Source organism: Tamandua tetradactyla, chromosome 12, assembly GCF_023851605.1.
Source record: "Tamandua tetradactyla isolate mTamTet1 chromosome 12, mTamTet1.pri, whole genome shotgun sequence".
Classification (NCBI taxonomy): domain Eukaryota; kingdom Metazoa; phylum Chordata; class Mammalia; order Pilosa; family Myrmecophagidae; genus Tamandua; species Tamandua tetradactyla.
The window spans coordinates 58,096,062-58,118,260 of record NC_135338.1 but is presented as its reverse complement, the minus strand read 5'-3'; the positions used below and the strand labels follow the sequence as shown (position 1 = coordinate 58,118,260).

The 22,199-nt window shown below is 34.6% G+C and overlaps 1 protein-coding gene across 8 annotated transcripts in view; it reads right to left on the bottom strand.

Moving 5' to 3' along the window:
* The window catches only part of VRK1 (VRK serine/threonine kinase 1), a 115,178-nt gene that overhangs the window by 35,461 nt on the left and 57,518 nt on the right, over positions 1 to 22,199 (bottom strand). For 5 of the 8 annotated variants that reach the window (XM_077123486.1, XM_077123491.1, XM_077123493.1 and 2 more), the window contains 2 exons: positions 20,495 to 20,659; positions 17,615 to 17,670 (listed from right to left, as the gene is read on the bottom strand). In XM_077123486.1, coding sequence (XP_076979601.1) covers positions 17,615 to 17,670; positions 20,495 to 20,654 — 216 coding nt within the window. In that variant the 5' untranslated portion in view covers positions 20,655 to 20,659. The other 3 variants (XM_077123489.1, XM_077123488.1, XM_077123487.1) reach the window with 2 other exon arrangements.

The window sequence follows — 22,199 nt, the reverse complement described above, 5'->3', positions numbered from 1 at the left end:
CTACTTATTTAATGTCTGTAGTTGTGTGCTGATTATTATCTTTTCTATTGAGAATCAGAGGAAAAGAGAAAAGGCAGTGGCAACTTGAAGTAAGGAAACATTTCTAAGTTGGCTTTCCTTTTAGAAATAAGGGGGAAAAGTTATTTTGAACAAAACATCTCAGTAACTGGAGTTCAAGGGCTGTGAGACATTAGAAAAGTTGATAAATTAGATCCACTACCTTAACTTAGAGAAAACTTATAAAAGGATGTCACTTTTGGTTACTGGAGATGTCTTTTGTAAAGACTTCTGTATGCTTCTATCTCTCTCTTTTTTTCCTATTCAAGATGCCTGTAACTCCATGAAGGTTAATTTTGTTTCTTCAGGTTTAAGTAAAACCATCCTCTATAGACACAGTTCTAACATCTCAGATTTTTTTTAATTAAAAAAATAGGAGTCCTCAGTTAAACTATTTACAGGATGACGGATCAGCCAATCTGCTGAGCACTTGACAGTAAATGGACAATGCAGATATAACACTTGGGTCAGAACCCAAAAATAAGCTTGCTTTGTCTGTTACAGATAAATAAACTCTTCATCCTGGCCTTGGAAGAATGTATATAGGGCTCAGCATGCCATCAACTTCTTAAGAAGCAGGAGTTAATAAAGCATAATAATGATGCAACAATAAAAATATATAATAAATATACTGAGGTGTGAGTGCCAAATCCCTAATTTGTGAATTTCAGCAATTTCTGTTTCTCCATAACCTGTGGCTCCCCTTCTAGCAGCAATGATTAGTAACTCAGGAATGCTTACAGGCATCTTGTTCTTACTGAGAACAAGCCTTCAAAAGGAGTCACAGAATCACTGTAAGACATGGAGAAGGAAAGGAAATTCAAGAGGAGGGATTTTGATAAAATTAATCTCCAAAGATTAACTTTTGGAATATCTCATTAACATTATTTAGGTTTGAAAGGGATTTTCCTAAGAAAAATCTTGGCTTATTACCATTAGTATAAAATTCTGATTTATTCCATTTCCACCTATGTCGTATCAACTTTAATTTTCAAGTTCTTGAGGCAATAATTTATTAAATTCATAATAATGGGAATCAACCTATATAAATTAAGCTATTGTAATGAAAACTCCACTTTACAATGAAGGCTCTCTGAGATTATGTCATATTTTTTCTAATCCAGTAAGATTCCATTATAACAAAATTAAGGAGCTACTTCCTTGGCATGCACTCTAGCTAAAGCTAGCTGTTTCTGTTGAAGAAAATACCTAAACTCATAACTAAAATTTTATTAACATATTTCAAATCTAAAATACTTTGCCAACTCTATAATAGCCAAGATTTAGAAAAGAAATTGGGATTGACATTTTAACTAGAACTTCACTAAACGTTCTTTTAAAACTTCTAAGTGTCAAAATGAAGATGACAACAGTAAAAAATTAAAATGTGATATATTTCAACGGCACCATCTAAAAGCAACTGGCTGCCATTTAAAATCGAAGCTGTACAAAGTTTCTCCCCCTTACCAAAAAACTATGATATATGAGTTGAAAATTCAGGTCATTTCTTATAACATCAGTGAGGGATGTCAAATGTCAAACATCACTCTGCAAATATCTTTTCAAGGAATTTCAAACTGCAAATTTATTATCAGTTCATACTGGAAAACCATGACACAATGAATTGCTAGGATACGAGATCCAAAAGCCTGACCTCCATCCTCAGCTCTACCAGGTCATGGACAGGAGTGCAAAGGGTGAATATGGTCAAAACAACTAATTGAGGACAAAGTCTATTAGCAAAAACCATTAAGAAGTATTTTTTTTCTCCTTATATTAACCAACTTATTATTATCAATTCACCATTTCTCTCTGCACATTTATTTTGATGAAATAAAAATACAGAGAGTATATACTCAGTAATCTAGACAATGCAAGGTTAGCCACCTTGGTGGACCAGCACTACTACTCCACACCCATGTAGGTCAAGGATTTAGCCTCAAAACAAAAGCAGAGACAGTAGCTTGGTAGCAGGGGAAATATTTTCAGTGTATACCTAAACATCTATATACAAATGTCTTTACCTTGTTCCAAGGCCAAATGTTAGAAATTACTCAGAGTTCTTTCATAGAGCAGATATGTATAAACATGAGCAAACTGTTCTGACAATTTTTTCAAATTAAGTTGGAAATCTATCCCAAAAGCAGAGGGTATATGTACACTTGTACTGAACAAAAGATCCCAACACAAAGATAAAAATGTGTACGTACACACAATTCCACTTAAAATAATTAAGGTGTTCTCTGCTCAAGACTCTACCAGTGATTCTCAACCTTAACTCTAAAAAGAAATCATTCAAAGAGCTTTATTCTTTATCTTTTCTATAAGTTGTATCAACATCCACCAAGTTCTTTCATTTGCATCATTCCTTCAAATAAAGTTATTTGGGATCCCTCCTTCCCCACTATCATGGTCAGGTTCATGTGTCAACTTGACCAAGTGGTGGTACCTGTTTGTCTGGTTGGGCAAGTGCTGGCCTGTCTGTTGCTGTGAGGACATTTCATAGAATTAAATCATGATCATGTCAGCTGCATCCACAGTTGATTCCATTTGTAATCAGCCAAGGGGCGTGTCTTCTGCAATGAATGATGCTTAATCTAATCACTGGAAGCCTTTTAAGGAGGATTCAGAAGAAACAGGCTCTCTTCCTGCTTCGGCCGGTGAGCCTCTCCTATGAGTTCGTCCAGACCCTCAGAATTGTTGGCTTCACAGCCTGCTCTGTGGATTTTGGACTCTACGTTCCCACGGCTACGTAAAGCACTTTTATAAATTTTATATTTGCGAGTGTTTCTTGTTGATTTTGCTTCTCTAGAGAACCCTAACTAATACACCCACCAAAAGGCAAACAAACAAAACACCAATAAACAGGCCCTAACCTCAGAGATTCTGATGATAGTGCCCAAGAATTGAGAACTACTGTTTGATACACTGACATTATTAAATCTAATTTAACATTAAAAAAAATCAATTGCTTTTGATCATTTTTTAAAATATATGCTGAGTTTTCTTCTCATAAGATAATTTATAAGAATGTGAAAATATTTTAATATATTTTCCACACATTTATCTATTTTATAAAATTACCTTCATACAATATATGTACAGTTTTGCATCCTGCTTTTCTAAACAATTACAATATTTCTCAAAGAGTGGTAAAAGGGCGTGATTTTTAATAGCCCTTAATGTTTTAAATGGCAGATGTTCATAAACAGCTCTGATTTTAATGCCAGAAAGATTTGATACTCATTTTACACGTTTCTATGTGATGAACCATTTCAATACTTTATGTTTAAAAGCTTGAGAATAAAATAATTTCAGAATAGCAATGGACAGAATTATGGTATAGTATACACTGCAAGTGAAGGCAAATTATGAATGGGCTTACTTTCATACTCTCCATGGCAGTTGACAAAGCAAGTAGCAGAAAGTATCTAGGAAGATGAGAATAATGAATATAGTAGTAAAAGGGTGGTAGAAAAGTACAGGTAAAATTATTAAAAAGAACAGATATGAACAGAAATCCTGGGATGAGATGGGACTCAGCATGAAGGGATTGAGAAAATCTTCTTGAACAAAAAGGGGAAGAGAAAAATGAGACAAAATAAAGTATCAGTGGCTGACAGATTTCAGAGTCGAGCAGTTATCCTGGAGGTTATTCTTATACATTATATAAATATCCCCTTTTTAGTTTATGATGTACTAGAGTGGCTGTGTACAGGTGTTCAGGGAAGCACCCGAACTGTAGAGCTGTGTTCCAGTAGCCTTGTTTCTTGAAGATGATTGTATAATGATGTTGTAAATCAGATGATTTTACAATGTGACTGTGTGATTATAAAAACCTTTAGTCTGATGCTCCTTTTAACTAGGGTATAGACAGATGAGTAAAAAATATGGATCAAAGATAAACAAATAATAGGGAAACAATGGTTAAAATAAATTGGGTAGATAGAAATACTAGTGGTCAATGAAAAGGAGGGGTGTGGGGTATGGTCTGTATAAGTTTTTTCTTTTTTACTTCTTTTTCTGGAGTGATGCAAATGTTCAAAAAAATGATCATGGCGATGAATACACAGGTATGTGATGATATTATGAGCCACTGATTATAAACCATATATGGAAAGATCATATGTTAAGAATGTTTGTGTGCTTGTATGTTGCTTTATTAATAAAAATATTTTTAAGAAAAAAGAAAAGAATAGATAAAATAGGCATTTAAGAATGGCATAAGGCAAAAAGGTTTACATTAACGTCCTTACTGACAAATAACTTAAAATCTACTTAGGGAAACAAGACAAACACAAACTAAAAGCAACTAATATGAGAAGAATATTAGCATGTGAAATTGTATAATAAATGGAAACACCATGAGTGCTACAGGACTTCAAAGGAGTTCAAAAAAGATCAGAGGAGAAAAGAGCAAATAGTGGTTAATAAATTTTCCCTCAGAGGGGAAAGAGAAAGGTAATATTATTTTGTTTATGGCATTCTGCCAGGATCACAGATGAACTATGACATTGAGAAAGTTACTGAAATATTAAATGCAAAAGAGAAATCAACTGAATATTTATCATTGTCCTTAATTACAAATAGAAGGAATAATAAAGGCTAACAGAAACAGAACTCAATTAGGAAACAGAAGATTCAGAGTAATGAATCAGGTTTCTAATAAATGGCCTTATACTTAGAAATGTAATTTGATACCTTAAGCATTTAAGAAATACCTGTTTCTACCCATTTCTTTTCATAACTGTAAGTAAAAAAGGGAGTACAAGTCAAATTACTCTGAACAGTAACTAAAACACTTAGAATTATTTGCAATAAAGAATATCATATTTCTAAGATAAAACAATTTAAAGAAATTCAGGTTATATAGAACAAAAAAGACACAGTTACACAACAGTTTCACCCATTACATAAGGCACTTTGATCTTTCCTTCTTAGAACTACTATGCAAATTAACCCAAAGCAAAAGGCTCAAAGGTAACTATGTTATTTGAACCTCAAAATTATGAGAAGTCATAAGCCAGCTGGCTTTCTTTTCACAACAGAAATCTAATCTTAACCATATATTTTAATATTCTGTCATATAAAAGACAAATGCAGATAATATTCAGAGGTTCCATGCAAATGACCCAATTTAATAGTAAGAATGTAGTTGCTCTGATTTAGCAGTATTGTGAATATTTAAAAAAAAATGTTATTCTACACATGAGAACTAAGAAAAATCCAAAATTAAAGGACAACAAGAAAAGGAAAATGTGGGGGAAACAATCAATGACAAAAATTTTTTTTAACTTTTTTATTGTATAGTATAACATATATAGAAAGCAAAGAAATAAACAAGGAACAGTTTTCAAAGCACTTTTCGAAAAGTGGTTACAGGACAGATCCCAGAGTTCGTCATGGGTTACCATACGATCCTCTCAGATTTTTCCTTCTAGCTGGTCTAGAATATGGGAGGCTAGAGGGCTCCTATATTTTTTAATCATCACAATTGACTTTTTTCCTTCTTTTTTTTGTGAACAATAACATATATACAGAAAAGCTACAAATTTCAAAGCACAGCACCACAATTAGCTGTAGAACATATTTCAGACTTTAACATGGGTTACAATTTCACAATTTCAGGTTTTTACTACTAGCTGTTCTAAAATACTGGAGACTCAAAGAGATATCAAATTAATGATTCAGCATTCATATTCATATGTTAAATCCTATCTTCTATATATAATTCTACCATCACCTTTGATCTTTCCGTACCTCTCTCTGGGATTGTTTGGACTATAGCAATTCTAATTTTTTTATATTGGAAGGGTCTGTCACTAATATGGGGTAGGGAGATGGAACTTCTGATGTTCTGGAGAGGTTGGGCTAGGTTTCAGGACTTATCTGAACCAGGGACCTATCTGGAGGTTGCAGATTTCTGGAAAGTTACTCTAGTGCCTGGAACCCTTGTGGAATCTTACATTGCCCTAGGTGTTCTTTAGGATTGGCTGGAATGGTCCTGGTTGGGGGTTGGCAGGTTATGACAGATAGCAAAGTCTACCTGAAGCTTGCATAAGAGCAACCTTCAGAGTAGCCTCTCGACTCTATTTGAACTCTCTCTGCCACTGATACTTTATTAATTACGCTTCTTTTCCCCCTTCTGGTCAGGATGGAATTGTTGATCACACGGTGCCAAGTCTGGATTCATCCCTGGGAGAATGACTCAAATTTTAAAGGAATCACTTTACTTTCACTTCTGGGCATGATGGAGTAACTGGGACCCAACAAGCCCTCCAACTGGGAAAAAATATAAGATTGGACAAAAAATATGAAGATACTATTTTCAGGCACTGGACAATAGGCAGTGTGGGACTCTAGCCCCTAAGAGATAGGAAATAAACAAAATGAGTCCATGACAGCCCCAGCTTTCTTCCCAGATGCACTAGGAGCAAAAAGAAGACCTAGGAGATCACAGAGTAAAGAGGAGGAAAACAAACATAGCACTGCAGTCACACTGAGCTGAAAGGCAGGTTATCAGAGTTTGGGGTATCAAGCATCCATCGGAGTCCCACTGACTGTTTGGCTAACTAGGAAGCTGTGCATATACACATATGAAGAGCAAGAATCTATGTGACCAGACAAGACACAACTAACAGAGAATCTATGAGGCTAGGCAAGAAAAGACTCTGATAGGAAAACTACCAGAGTTCGCAATGGGCTAAAGGTTAGAGTTACACATATGAACCAGAGAACACTAGCTCACCAACACTTAGCATCAGGGAAGACCTCAGAAAGGTCACATATTAGGAGTAAGGCTCTAGATCTACCATGACAAATCTTAAAATCAAATCCTGAACATCTCAAGTTGATTTGCAAGTAAGTTAATTGCCTATCAGAACAAATCTTAATTATTCTAACTTTATTAAGAAAACAAAATCTAGACACTCAATAAGATAGGTGTGAAGTACAGATACATAAGAAATTACTAAACATCTGAAGAAGCAGGACAATGGTACCAATAAACAGAAGAAAAAATAGTTGGTAGAAACAGACACAGAAATTACAGATAGTGGAATTAAACAAGTCCTTTAAAACAGCTGTTGTAAATATGTTCAAAGATTTAAAAGAAAATAAACATATAATGAGAAAAAAATCAATAGAAATATTAAAACAAAAAGTAGTATTCTAAGATCAAAAAATAAAATGTTTAAAATGAAAGTCAGTGAATGAATTTAGCAAATTAGACAGTACAGAAGAAAACTTTAATGAATTTAAAGATAGGACAAAAGAAATTGCAAACTAACATGAAAAGAGAAAAAAAGGCTAAAAAAAATGAACAGTCTCAGTGACCTGTGAGCTGACATCAAGTTTTGACAGGTGTAACTGAGGAACGAGAAGAAAGCAGAGAGAGATGGTGTATTAGGTAGGGTTCTCTAGAGAAACAGAATCAACAAGGGAACACTCACAAATATAAAATTTATAAAAGTGTCTCACGTGACCACAGGAACAGAGTCCAAAATCTGCAGTGCAGGCTGTGAAGCCGACAATTCCGACGGAGGGTCTGGATGAACTCCACAGGAGAGGCTCACCAGCCGAAACAGGATGAGCCTGTCTCTTCTGAATCCTCCCTAAAAGGCTTCCAGTGATCAGATTAAGCATTTCTCATTGCAGAAGACACTCCCCTTTGGCTGATTACAAATGTAATCAGCTGTGGATGTAGCTGACATAATCATGATTTAATTCTATGAAATGTCCTGATTGCCATAAACAGGCCAGCACTTGCCCAACCAGACAAACGGGCATCACCACTTGGCCAAGTTGACACATGAACCCAACCATGACAGATGGGCAAAGAAAAAAATATTGGAAGATACAGCCAAAAAGTTTCCAAACTTAATTAACAATGTGAAACCACAGATGTGCAATTCCAAGTAGCATGACTTACAGAAAACCAGACCAAAGCACATCATAATCAAACTGCTAAAAAGAAAAGAAAATGATGAACAGGAAAATCTTAAAGGCAACCAGAAATAAATATATGTTAATGCAAGGGAACAATGATTAAAGTACCAATAACTTCTCATTAGAAACAATGCAAACCAAAACACAAAGGGGCAACATTTCTTTTAAAGGAGCAACATTTTTAAAGTGAGGAAAATAAAAATTTTAAAAAGCCTGTATATGTGATTTGGGAAGCAATATTTTAAACAAACTTGTAGAACAGCTATAGAAAGAAGTCAGAAAATACTGAAAGCAAAAAGAAGAAAATCAACATCTTTAGGACCAAATAGAGTCAGAGATTGCTGGAAATCTTCAGGGACACAGGCAGCAGTGAAAGCAAAGAGAGTTCTGATGATGAAATCAATTGGCCCTCAAAATGATGATAGAACCAGCTGAATCTTATGGAAGAAGATTCAGTCCTTTATCCCCGCCTCTTTATGAAGAAGTGGGAGAAGTAGAAGATGATGATGGCAGTGATGCTAAGTCATGAGTGAAAAATGATAGTCACTGAGATCAAGAAAAGAAATCACAATAAAGTATAATTTTTAAAAGCTGGTTGGGACTGCAAATATCACAAAATTGAAGAAAATAATATTTTATTCATTAATCAACTGGCGTGACCTCAATAACATATTCTTGAATAACCACTCTGTGAGATACAATTCATATGCCATGCAGTTCACCTACTTGGAGTGGGCACTTAAATGGTTTCTGTTGTGTTCACAACGTTGTGCACCCAACACCACAATCAATTTTAAAACATTTTCATCACCCCAAAACAGAAACTCAATACTCATCAGTTACTCCCCAATTCCACGAAACCCTAAGCAACCAATAATATGCTTTATTTCTCTATAGTTTGCCTGTTCTGGACACTTCATATAAACGGAATCGCATGATTTTTTAAAAGCCAATATCTAAGTCAATAAGTGACTAGCCTTTCCAGGAGGCTTTAAAGAAGCCAATAAAGGAGATAAAAAATGGAAATTGTAAAAAATAACCCAAAAGAAGGTAGAAAAGGGAAACAAAGGTAGATGGGGAGAAAAAAATAAATAGTAAGATGGTTGATGTCATTATAAGTTTCATACCAATAATCACATTCAAATAATGATCTAAATATCATATTAAGTTATGATAAAAATAATTTTACAGTAAAAAACAGCAATATATTGTGGAATTTGCAACATAAGGAAAATGGATGACAACAATAATAGAAAGGACAAAAGAGGGAAAACAGAGGCAAAATGTTGTTAGCATCTCATGCTACACACCAAGCAGTATAGTATTATTAAGAATCCAGAGAGAAGACAGAATGAAATACTAAAAGCAACTCAATTCAAAAGAAAGCAGGAAACAAATCAGCAAAAAGAACAGAGAACACAGAGAAAAACTGAAAATAGCAAGAGAAGAATCAATAAAGCCAATCATGCCAATAATTACACTAAATGTAAATGAATTAAACACTACAATTAAAGAAAGAAATTGCCAAACTGGATTTTTTTTAATAGTGAGATCCAACTACACATTGTTTATAAGAAATGCATATTATGACTCTGTAATTGTGAGAACGTTGTGTCTAATGTTCTTTTTATCAAGAGTATGGACAGTTGAGTAAAAAATATGGATAAAAAATAAATAGTAAAGGGAACAAAAGTTAAAATAAAAATGAGTAAAAGGAAATCCTAGTGGTTAATGAGAGGGAGGGGTAAGTGGAATGGTATGTATGAGTTTTTCCTTTTTTCTTTTTTATCTCTTTTTCTAGAGTGATACAAATGATCAAAAAAATGATCATGGTGACGAATACACAACTATGTGATGATACTGTAAGCCATTGATTATACACCATGTATGTTACGTTTACATGTTAAGAATGTTTGTATGTTGTTTTATCGGTAAAAATATTTAAAAAAAGAAATGCCCATTAAAATAAAGTTATAAATAGGTTAAAAATAAAATAATGGGAAAAGATGCATTGTGTAAACATGAATCGTAAGAAAGCATAAGTTGGCTATATTATTATCTATTAACATAGACTCAGGACAAGAAGCATTCCCAGGAATAAAGAAAGGCATTTCATAATGACAAAGGCTCAAATCCTATAAAAGAAAAACCCTAAATGGGTATACACCTGATAACAGAGTTTCAAGATATGTAAAACAAAAATTAAAAGAACTGAAAGCGAAAATGCAAGCCAACAATTATAGTTGGAGATTTCAACACTCCTCTCTGGTAATAGTTAGAAAAAAAAATTATTATGGATTTAAAAAGCTTGACTAAGCCTAACAATCAACTCACTCTAATTGACATTTACAGAACAATGCATCCAACTATTAAAGAGTTCACATCAAGTGCACAGGAAACTTTTTACCAGGACAGATTATTTACTGGCCTATATAACAGGTTTTAAGATTTAAAAGGACTAAAATCATCCAGGATAAGTCATTCTGACCACAAAAGAATTAAATTAGAAACAAATAAGAGGCATCTCAAAAATTCTCAAATGCTTGAAAATTAAGGAACACACTTCTAACAGTTAAGCAAGAAATTAGAAAATATTTTTAACTGAATAGTAATGAAAATATAACAGTAAAATTTATAGAAGGAAATTTAAAGCTCTAAATATTTATATTAGAAAAGAAAAGATTAAGTCAGTGATCTAAGCTAAGTGTCAGCAAACTATGATGTGCAGCCAAATTCAGCCTATATAACCCATTTTAGTAAATATTTTTTTTGAAGCATGCCCATTTGCTTACCAAGTACCTACTAATAATCTATGGCTGTTTTCATGCTATAATAACCGAGACAAGTAGTCTGACCTGGAAGCCTAAAATACATTGAGCTTAATAAATTCCCCCTTTTAAAAGTCATTCCATTTCTGGTACATCCCATTCCGGCAACTTGCAAACTAGAACAGATTTTACTACTGGAAAAGTGGGGTGCTACAGTTCACAAATACCGAACTTGTTAGAATGGCTTTTTAAATGGATAAAGGGAAGATTTTAGAGGAGATATGAGAAGCTTGATAGAGCCTAGAATGCTCTGAAGAGACTATTGGTAGAAAGGTGGACTCGAAAGTTACCTCTGATGAGGCTCTAGACAAAAATGAGGTGTGTGTGATTTCAAACTAGAAGGAGGGCAAGCCTTGTTTTAAAATGGCAGATAATCTGGCAAAGTTGACTAGTAGCTTTGGCTAGAAGGCAGATTTTAAAAGCCATGAACTTGGGTATTTAGTGAAAGAGATTTCCAAATTAAATGTGGAAAGTACAGCCTGGTTTCCCCTTGCAGCTTATAGACAAATGAGGCAGGAAAGGGATAAGCTGAGAACTGAACTCTTGGGTACAAAGAAACTAGAAATTGATGTTCAGGAAAATTCTGGGCTTCCAGGAAGGAAGACCTCGAGAATAATGCCCCATGTGAGGATTTAACCAAATGTGGAACCAGTTAGCCTTAGCCATTTCAGAAAAAGCCAAAATTGGAGATGGAGTTATCCAAGAAGGATTTGTGGAAACTCCTGTCTGATGAGCAAGATCCTTGCTTACTACACAGTAAGCCAACAAGAGTATTATACAACATGTATAAAAAGAATCACTGCCAGTCTCGACCAGAGGGTTCAGAAAAGGGACAAAGTGAAGGTAAAATATCTTCGGAGGCAGAACCATAGAAGCTGTGGTATGAAGTCAAGAAGCCTGGGGCCAGGAGAGTGGACCCACCCAAGCACTTGGAGAGGGTGAGTTTGTCCAGAAGGGAGAGGGTGGACCTTCCACCTCCTCGCACAGGAAGAGATGTGTCGCCTCAGGCCTTGGAGAGGGTGGAGCACATTTCTTGAGGATTGGGAGAGCCTGGCTGCCACTGCACGGAGGGGTCGAGCGTGAGCCCAGGAAATGGCAAGAACCCGGGTACAGCCCTGATGCTTGGAGAGGGTGGAGCTGAGATAAAATAAAAACTTGTTCTGAGTTTTACAGGTCCAGAGCCATAGAAGGATTTGCCTTAGAACCAGACCATGCCTGTAACAGACTTTGATGAGATTTTGTACTGGTTTTAACCTTGTATTGTATTTGCACTGTTACTGAAATGGTTTAAGGCTTTTGTGATACGGTAATGGAGTGAATGCATTTTGTATAGGGGAAAATACGTCTTTTTTAGGGTTTAGCATGGAATGTGCTGGTTTGAAAGGATGATGCACCCTAGAAAAGCCATGTTTTTTGAGCGTTATTTTTTGGGGGTTGGTTCACATTAATCTGTTCATTTGAACTGAGAGATCTGAAAGTATTTAACAAAGAGGATTTTGCCCATGAGTTTATATGCCAGATACTTTTCATACATTGAATGGAGTCAAACATGCAGCTTGAAGATTTTGAAAAAAGATACATTTAAAATATAGGATAAAACATAAGTATTTTGTTAACCCAATTTTAAAATGGGCAGTCGATTCAAATATACCTTTCACCAAAGAAGATACATGAATAGCTAATACGCATATAAAATATCAACATCATTATCCATCAGGTTTAATTTGTGCACATTAAAACCACAAAGAAACATTTCACACCCACCAGAATGGCAAAAATAAAAAAGACAAGAAATAACAAATGCTGGTTAGGATATGAAGAAACAGAAAAACATTAGTAATGTAAAATGGCATAGCAACTTGGGAAAACAGTTTGCAATTTCATTTTTTTTTAAGTATTTTTATTATAAACAACAAACAAGCATACATTCTTGACATACATTTCTGACATGCTTACAATCAATGGCTCACAATATCATCACATAGTTGTGTACTCATCACCATAACCATTTTTTTGAACATTTGCATCTCTCCAGCAAAAGAAAGAAAAAAGAAAAAACTCATACATGCTATACCCCTTACACTCCCTTTCACTGACCACTAGAATTTCAATCTACTCAATTTATTTTACTCTTTGATCCCGATTATTTATTTCTTATCCATAATTTTTACACATCTGTCCATACCGCAGATAAAAGGAGCATTAGACACGAGGTTTTCACAATCACACAGTCACACTGCGAAAGCTATATCATTATACACTCATCTTCAAGAAACATGGCTACTGGAATACAGCTCTACAGTTTCAGGTACTTCCTGCAGCCACTTAATACACCATAAACTAAAAACGGGATATCTATATAATGCATAAGAATAACCTCCAGAATAACCTCTTGACTCTGTTTGAAAAATCTCAGCCTACCGACGCTTTATTTTGTCTCATTTCTCTCTTCTCCTTCTCAGTTGAAAAGGTTTTCTCAATCCCTTGATGCTGAGTCCCAGCTCATTCTAGGATTTTTGTCCCACACTGCCAGGGAAGTTTACACCCCTAGGAATCATGTCCCACATAGAGAGGGGACAGGCAGTGAGTTTGCTTACCGTGTTGACTGAGAAAAAGAGAGAGAGAGAGACAGAGAGAACCCACATCTGAGCAACAAAAGAGGTTCTCTGGGGGTGACTCTTACACTTAATTTTAAGTAGGCTTAGCCTATCCTTTGCAGGGATAAGTCTCATGGGGATAAACCCCAAGATTGAGGTTCGGCCTATTGATATGGCTGAACCTACTGTTTGCAAGAATATCAGGTATTCTTCAAATGGGAAAGTTGAATTTTCCCCTCTTTTTCCCCATTCCCCCAAGGGGAGAAAAGCCATGTTTTAATCCTGATCCATGTTGTGGAGGCAGCCATTTCTTTTAATCCCTATTCAGTGCTATAGGTTGGAAACTTGAATAGATTATCTCCACGAGGTGTGGCGCACCCAACTGTGACGATTAACTGTTGATTAGAGGGAGGTGTGACTTTACTCATTCCAGGTGGGTCTTGATTAGTTTACTGGAATCCTTTAAAAGAGTCAAAATTTTGGAAAATGTTACAGAGCCAATAGAACCACAAGAGCCTAAGCAGCTAGAGACTTTTAGAGATGAAGAAGGAAAATGCCCCTGGGGTATGACATAAGAAGTCTGGAGAGAAAGCTAGCAGATGTCGTCATGTGTGCCATATCCTTTCCAGCTGAGAGAGAAACCCTGAAAGTCATCGGTCTTCTTGAACCAAGATATCTTTTCCTAGATGCCTTAGACTGGGCATTTCTATATCCTTGCTTTAATTTGGACATTTTCATGGCTTTAGAACTGTAAACTTACAACTTAATAAATTCCCCTTTTTAAAAGCCATTTCCTTTTCTAGTATATCATATTCCAGCAAACTAGAATATATATATTATCTGGTTATTTACAGAAAATGTTAGCCAACCTGTAATATAAGCTTTCACATTAACAATCTAGACAAGAAGAGTAAATTAAGCCCACAGAAAGTAGAAGGAAAGGAATAAAAAACATAAGAGGATAAAATAATTAAATAGAAAATAAACAGTAAAACAAATTACCAATGAAAGCAAATGTTGCCTCTTTGAATACATTAATAAACTTGGCAAACCTCTACCTACCCTGATAAAGAAGAAAGAGAAAATGCCAACAGCACAAATGCAAGAGAGAATATCATAACAGATCTTTCAAAAATTAAAAGGATAACAAGAAAATATGAAGTTTATGCCAATAAATCTAACAATTCAGATGAAATGGGCAAATTTCCCAAAAAACACAACTTACTGAAATGACACACACAACAGAAAATCCAAATAGCTCTATAAATAACTTAGGAAATTAAATTTTAATTAAGAAAACTTCCCTTAAAAAATTTCAGGTCCTGATAAATTCTATCAAATATTTAAGGAAGAAATAATATATATTATAAACAAAGTCTTTCAGAAAACCCTTCTCAGCTCAATTTGAGGGCAACATAACCCTGATACTAAAACCAAAGAATGAGATTAGACAATTTATTAATTTAGAAAAATAAATATTCCTCATGAACAAAAACTTAAAAATCCTTAATAAAATATAACAAATCAAATTCAGCATTATGTAAACATTACTCTAGTTACTTCATCAGTAAGCAGGGTATATACCAAGAATGCAAAGTTAGTGCAACATTCAAATATCACTCAAAGTAACTGCCACATTAACAGGATAAAAGAGAAAAAAACCCCACAATCCATCAAAAAAAAAAAAACACTCAGAAAATTAATAAGCACACTACAAACTCAGATAAAATATTTAAAACAAACATATCTACAAAGGACATGTATCCAGAATATATAAGCAACTCTTACAACTCAATTAACAAAGAGCTGAGGGAGGATGACGTATACAACCTACTCTCACATGCTTAGGTACTATAGACAAAGGGAGGGGGAGGGGAGGAGAGAGGGAAGAGAATGGAGGGGGAGGGAAGAGGAGGAAGGGGAAGACAGAAGTGGCAAATAGGCAAAATTTTAAAATTGGTGTATCTGGGTATGGAAGGTATGTTAGAGTTTTCTGTATGGTTTTTGTATTATTTTAGAGCAGGGGTGAGGGGGTGGGGAAGTGGACAGGGGACAAAAGACTAACCAGGTACTTCACAAAGGGAGATATAAATGGCCAATAAACACAATAACAAAGTATTTGAAATAATGAGTCATCAAGAAAATAAAATTAAAATAGGAAATATCATTATAGTCTCTATAATGGCTAAAAACAAACAAACAAACCTGATAACACCCAACAAGTGGTATCTCCTGGTCCTGTAGGTGTGAACTTATTGTAAAGGTGTGGCCCAAACAAATCAGGATGGATCTTAATCCTATTACTGGAGGTTTGAGAGAGAAGGTCACCGAGAGAAAAGCCATGGGCAGCAGCCAGAAACTAGAAGTCAATGAAACCCAGAAGAGAAAGAAGATGCTGCCATGTGTGTTGCCTTGTGACAGAAATGTCAAACACCAAGGATCACCAGCAGCCACCCCCAAAATGCCACAGTTTTCAAAGAGGAAGCATCATCTTGCTGATGCCTCAATTTTGAATATCTCCTAACCTCAAAACTCTGTGCCAATAAATTCCCATTAAAACAACCTATTTACATGATGTATGTTTTAGTAGCTAAAACTAAAATAGGTTTTAGTTCCTAACAAAGTTAAATACATATTATCTTCCCTGTAATAGTATTCTACTTCTAGGTATTTATTCAGGAAAAATAAAAACCCATGTCCACAAAAACACTACTACAAAAATGTTCACGGCAGGTTTATAATAGCCAAAAACTGGAAACAACCCAATGTGTCTCAACAGAAAATGGAAAACAAACTGTTTTATATCTATATGATAGAATAGTAATAGCAATAAAATGGAAAGACAATAACCAATATATATGGATGGACCTTTAAAACATTAAACTAAACCTAAGTAGTTGGAGATAAAATAGAAAATACTATATGATGCCATTTTTATGTGACATTCTAAAACAGCATTACAAAACCTCAGACAAGTGGTTGCTTCCAAGGGTTCAGGTCTGACAAGAAAGAGACACAGGGAATTTTTAGGGATGATAGAAATATTCTATATTTTGATGGGTGGGGGGCAGGTTTCATGGGTATATGCATTTATCAAAAGTCATCAAACTCTTTATTTAAAACTTAGACATTGCCCTGTATGTAAACTATGCCTTAATAAAAAGAATGTTTAAAAATGATAAGCGCTAGAAAAATCCAGGCCCAAAAAGAGTTCATTCATGAGATGTCAAATATATTTCATATTAGAAGATTCTAATTAGGTAATTCTAATTCCAGAGATCTATAGCCTTTAGGGAAAAAAGGGTGAGTAGGAGGTGGCCAATATGTGTAAACTGTCCAATGATAGATCCTATTACCTTTTCTATTTAACAAAAAGATGCTCTTCACATGTATTAGAGAACTTTGAGGGAGGAGGAGCAGACTTCTACAACCCTAGGATTACAGATGTTGGTAAGCAAAACAATGCATAATATATTAATAACAAAAACAAAACAAATAAATGTCTTTTAGTTCACCAATATTTAAAATTGACCTTGCTATTCACAGTATACTTATAAGAAATGGGATGTTGCCAACCTTCATTCATCACAAATTAATTTCAACATTAGTATACTAAAGAAAGTTTAAAAGGATCACAATAAAGAATTTAAATTACTAAACTGGAAGGGAAAGAGAAGAAAATTGGGAATTAAAAATAATAATAATAATAAAAACTAAGTGGAAGTCCAGAAGCAAATATAAGATAAAATACAGTAAGATTATGTTAAATTAGTATTGTTTTGTAGAATATAAATATAAAAAGCATCTCATCTAATATAAATAGCTGAAATAAAAAAGGGAGACCTTAATATTTTGATTCTATATTTGTATCCTGAGTGGTTCAATTCATTTTTTCCCAAATGCCAGTGGTACTCTAATTCAAAAAAAGGGGAGAGGGACTTTTTGAACTCCATTTACTTAAAATTAAAAAGCTACTTTTTTGTTTCATTAGGTATGTATCAAACATTAAAAATAAAAAAAAGTAAAAACAAAAAAAACTAAAAAATTAAATTAAATTTAAAATTTTTTTAAATATTATTAAAAATGTAATACTTTATGATTTAATTAATTCTATCTATCAAAAAGACTTTTACTAAGTAAATCCTATACTAAGTCAATAGAAAAGAAAAAGATTAATTTTCTTACCACTTTTGCAACACAGGGTGCATCACTACCAACTGATTTTGAAGAATTTGTATCAGCTGTTTTAAAAAAAGTGAAATATTTAATATCAGAACAAGCAGTAGTATTATAGACTATAAATAACTTTATATTAATATTAAAGTCTGTTAATTTGTAACCTCTTGATTGAATAAAACCCAGTTCCCAAATATGTATTTCAGATATTATTACAGTTTATTTCATCAATTTTCAGACTTTTCTTTTCCATGATTTAACATGTCCGAATTTGGAATATATCTTATCATTGATAGTATCTTCAGTTCAATTACCACTTAAGTATGAGAAACTTGAGTTAAACAAAAGTAAAGATTTATTTAATTCAAAAACACTCATAGCATTTGATATGCTAATATAGATTGTGAATTCCCAAGAAAGACAATAGCTCATATAATTTCTATAAGTTATCACTCTATAGTCTCCTTTTAAGAAGAAACAGCTAGAGGGTAAGAAAAGTGGGAGCTAGATTTCTAAAAGGTGTCAACTGGGTAAAAAACTCATCTAGAGCAAAAGTTTAAAATAATGGCACTGTAACTTTAAACTGCCATCCAGAACAATTTTAATGGTGCTGTCATTTTTTTTTCATACCAGTAAAGAGGCACAGTTGCCCTGGAATACTGAGTTAGGAATATAGGGTTGATTATATTCATTAAACAAATATTTACCATGTACCTACTATATACCAGATTCAGGGAAATGGGGATTTAGCATTGAACAGGAGAAAAGCAATCCCTACTCTCATGAAGCTAATATTCTAGTGGTAGGATGCAGACAACAACCAAACGAGTTAAAGTTTGTTTGATGGTACTAAGTGCTAAGGGAAAAAAACTCAAGGAGGAAAGAAGGTAGGCAGTGTTGAACAGACCTCGCTGACAGAGTCATTTGAGTAGTAGTCTGAAGGCAGTGAGGAAATAATTCATGTAATTTTCCAGGTAAAAAATATTCCAGGTAGATTACTATAAAAGCCCTGATGTGGGAGCTTGTTTGACATGTTTGAGGAAAGCCAGGAGGCCAAAATACCTGGAGGTGAATAAATGAAGGGAAAGGTAACAGGAGACAAATCAGAACAGCAGCAGGGTACAAACACAATGGGCTTCATAGGTGACATAATGGCTTTGGCTTTTACTCACAAGGAGAGAGAGAGCCCCAGAACACTGTAAGCAGGGAACTGACAAGACCACATTTTTACTTATACAGAATTCTTCTGGCTGCTTTGTGGAGAATGGAGGTAAGGGGTTAAGGGCAGCAGCAGAGAGATCAGTGAGGCGGCTATTGCAATATTCCAAGCAGAGGCCGTGAAAAGTGTGGCAGAGAAGGTGGAGGGAAGTGGTCAGACTGTGGACATATTTTCAAATAAGAGTCAACAGGATTTGCTAACAGATTAGATATAGAGGGTGAAAGGGAAAAATGAAGCTCAGGGTAACTCCAGGTTTTTGGCCTGAGCAACTGGGTAGAGGAAGCTTCCATTCCTAATGTTGAGTATCTTAAATCCATATATCCTGCAACAGAGACAACTTACATAAAAATCTACCAATCCTTCTAAACCTCAAGGTCTAGAATATACTACTTTTCTATGGTTTATAAGGCTCTTCATCTTATGTCAGATAAAACTTGGGTCAATGGAATGGGTTTGGCTGAGAAAAAAAAACAGAAAATCAGCACATACTTCCCAAAGGTAGGTGCTGCTGATCTGCAGGAGTCATACTTATAAAAAATATAAAGCAGGGGTTTTTAAGCTCTGTTTCATAAAGTGCCACAGGAGACTGCCACTGACCAACTGCGGCCCACTGGCCCTGGAAGTGGCTAAGTGGAACCACTCTTGAGTAAAAGCAACAACTCTTTTATCTATCAATGTTGCTCAAACTTAAACATACATCACAATCTCCTAGAGGCCTTGTAAAAACATGTATCTGAACCCCTTTCCCTGGAGGGGATTCAGTAGATCTGGAAAGGGGCCCAAGAATCTGCAGTCCTAACAAGTTTCCAGGAGATGTTATAATATTAATAATAATCTAATAATCTATGCCCTAATATTAGTATTCAGAGTAAGATGTTGCTGGCAGGGGGGGGGGGGGGGGGCGCGGGGAGCATTTCAGTTTTAAAATTAAAATTGTATAGACCTCCATGGCAGAAAATAAATAAATCAATAAATCAGGATTAGAGACAAAGAATTCAGAACGGAAAAGTTAGAGAGAAATATCAAAAACAGACAAATTGTATTATAGCACCATTAATATTCTCAGTGAAGCAGACAACTTTATAAACAATAGGTAAAATGCATTTTAAATAAATAATTTAGTTTGAAACCTTACAGAATCTCAGTGTTCTACAATGTCATTTCCAAAAACTTCAGGAAGAATATGCTAATTCATAGCACATTTAGTCAGGCCTAATATTCAGTTTCTAGGTCATTCTCCAGTTTCTATTATGACAAGTATTAGGGTCATACAGGAAAAAAAAAAAATCCATACCTATAAAATACATGAAAACCTATAAATTATACAAACACAGAGGAAATAAATCTGAACTGGGTGGAGGGAGGAGAGGAAAGAGATACATGGCTTTTGGGGGGTCTCAGAAGTAATTAAAATTATATAGAATATTTTAAAATCTGAAATCATACTGTTCTCAAGACATTACAGAAATACATCCCCCTTTTTTTTTTACTGTGATTAAATCGACAATCCTTTCCATTCCTTGATCAGAGATCCATTTTTGCTTAATCATACAGTATTAAATTGACTGTAGACTATTAAGAACATCATATAATAGCTCAATTAAGAAACCATTTTGATAAGAAAGCATATAAATCATTGGATTAACAATTAAAAGTAGTCATATACTTACCAAGATATATACAACCAAAGCCACCTTGACCAATGGGCAATCCTAGCTTCCATTCCTTTTTTGTCATGTCAGTTATTATCTCCCCAACTGCAAACTGTTCTGCAAGACGTCTCTTTGCAGGACCCTGCTTACCAGCTTGTGCTGCTTTTACACGAGGCATTTTTACTATAAAATAAAACAAAGCAACACTCAGAATTATAATCTTGGAAGTTTTCAGAACATTTCTCCCTGAGAAAAGCTTCTGTGCAACAGAGGGTGTTAATGCAAATTCCTACTTATTTCAAAATTTAAATAAAGGATACCTGTTAATTCTGACTCATAAAGGTTGAAATCCTATTTGATTATATCTTACTTTTGGAGGAAATGCATTGACTTTCAAGAAAATATTTAGTTTTAAGCTCCACTGGTATAACAGGCATCTATGATTTAAAATGCTACTTAAAAAAGAATGGCTCTGTGAAGCTGAGGGGGAAAGGTGAATCCAATCCAATTAGAATATATAAGTACACTTTACAGTAAAACAATGAAGAGTTTATAAAGGTCAATACTGATGTGATAAGTATATATTACAGAGAAAGTGAAAATATCAGATAATTAAATACAAGGGAAAAGGGAAAAAATTTTACAGCACCACAGTAGATACTTTACATGTAAGTTTCAAACTATTCTCACAATTTTGTGAAGACTACATTATCCCCATTTTACAGATAAGTAAATTAAAGCTCAACAAAGTTAAATAACCTGCCAAGGTTATATAGCTAGTAAGTGGTGGAACAACAGAGATTTGAACTAATAACTACCTGGCTCAAAACCCCACCAATGTGCTCCACAATCACAGAAGTCACTACAATGAAGAATATCTTTCAAGAGTAATAGGGAGAAATTGTGGCTGTTTAGTCTAAATTTTGGTTCACAGAAAAGGCAAAGCCAGTGAGGTTCAACATACCTATTTTTCCCTTCTCACTAGTTCTTCTTTCAGAGATGAGTCTCCAGTCAGTTTTCTCACTAACAGAAGTTTAACATCAATTTAGGGAAGGCATTGTGAAAGGAACACTGGACTAGCATCAACAGACCTGGACTTCAGTCACTGGGGCAATCTTGATCATGTCACTTCCTTCTGGGCTTTAAGGGTCCTCAGCTGGAAAGTGAAGAAACTCAATGTATATACGTACGTGCATGTGTGTATGCATGCCTGTGTTGTGATTTCAACCTCTCAGTTCTACAAATACTATTTGAAAATGATTTAAAACACTTTACAGGATTCTACAGTTTCCTAAAAATGCAGTAAAAATAGAGTAAAGAAAGGAGGGTAATAAGAGCTATAAGGTAGGCTGTGATACTTAAAACAGCTATTAAGACGGAAGAAGTGTGTTAAGAGGTGACAGTTTACATTATATATGTAGTTGAGTTCTGAACCTAGACATGCTAAGAACACACACACTAAATGAGACTGGGATTTTTTTTAGCAAATACCCACCCACTATCACTCCACATAAGTTGTACAATGCTCTTTATTTATTTATTGGAAATTTTTAATTTTTTTCCTACAGAACAAAACTGCTACATCTTCATTGTCTAAATCTTCTCCAAATTAACAAAAACATAGTCAAATATATGAATGTGCCTCTGTTATTTTTTCATATCAATTACTGTTTTTTTAATTGTAAAATTCTGCTGAGTAGAATTTCAATCCAGCCTTAAAGCA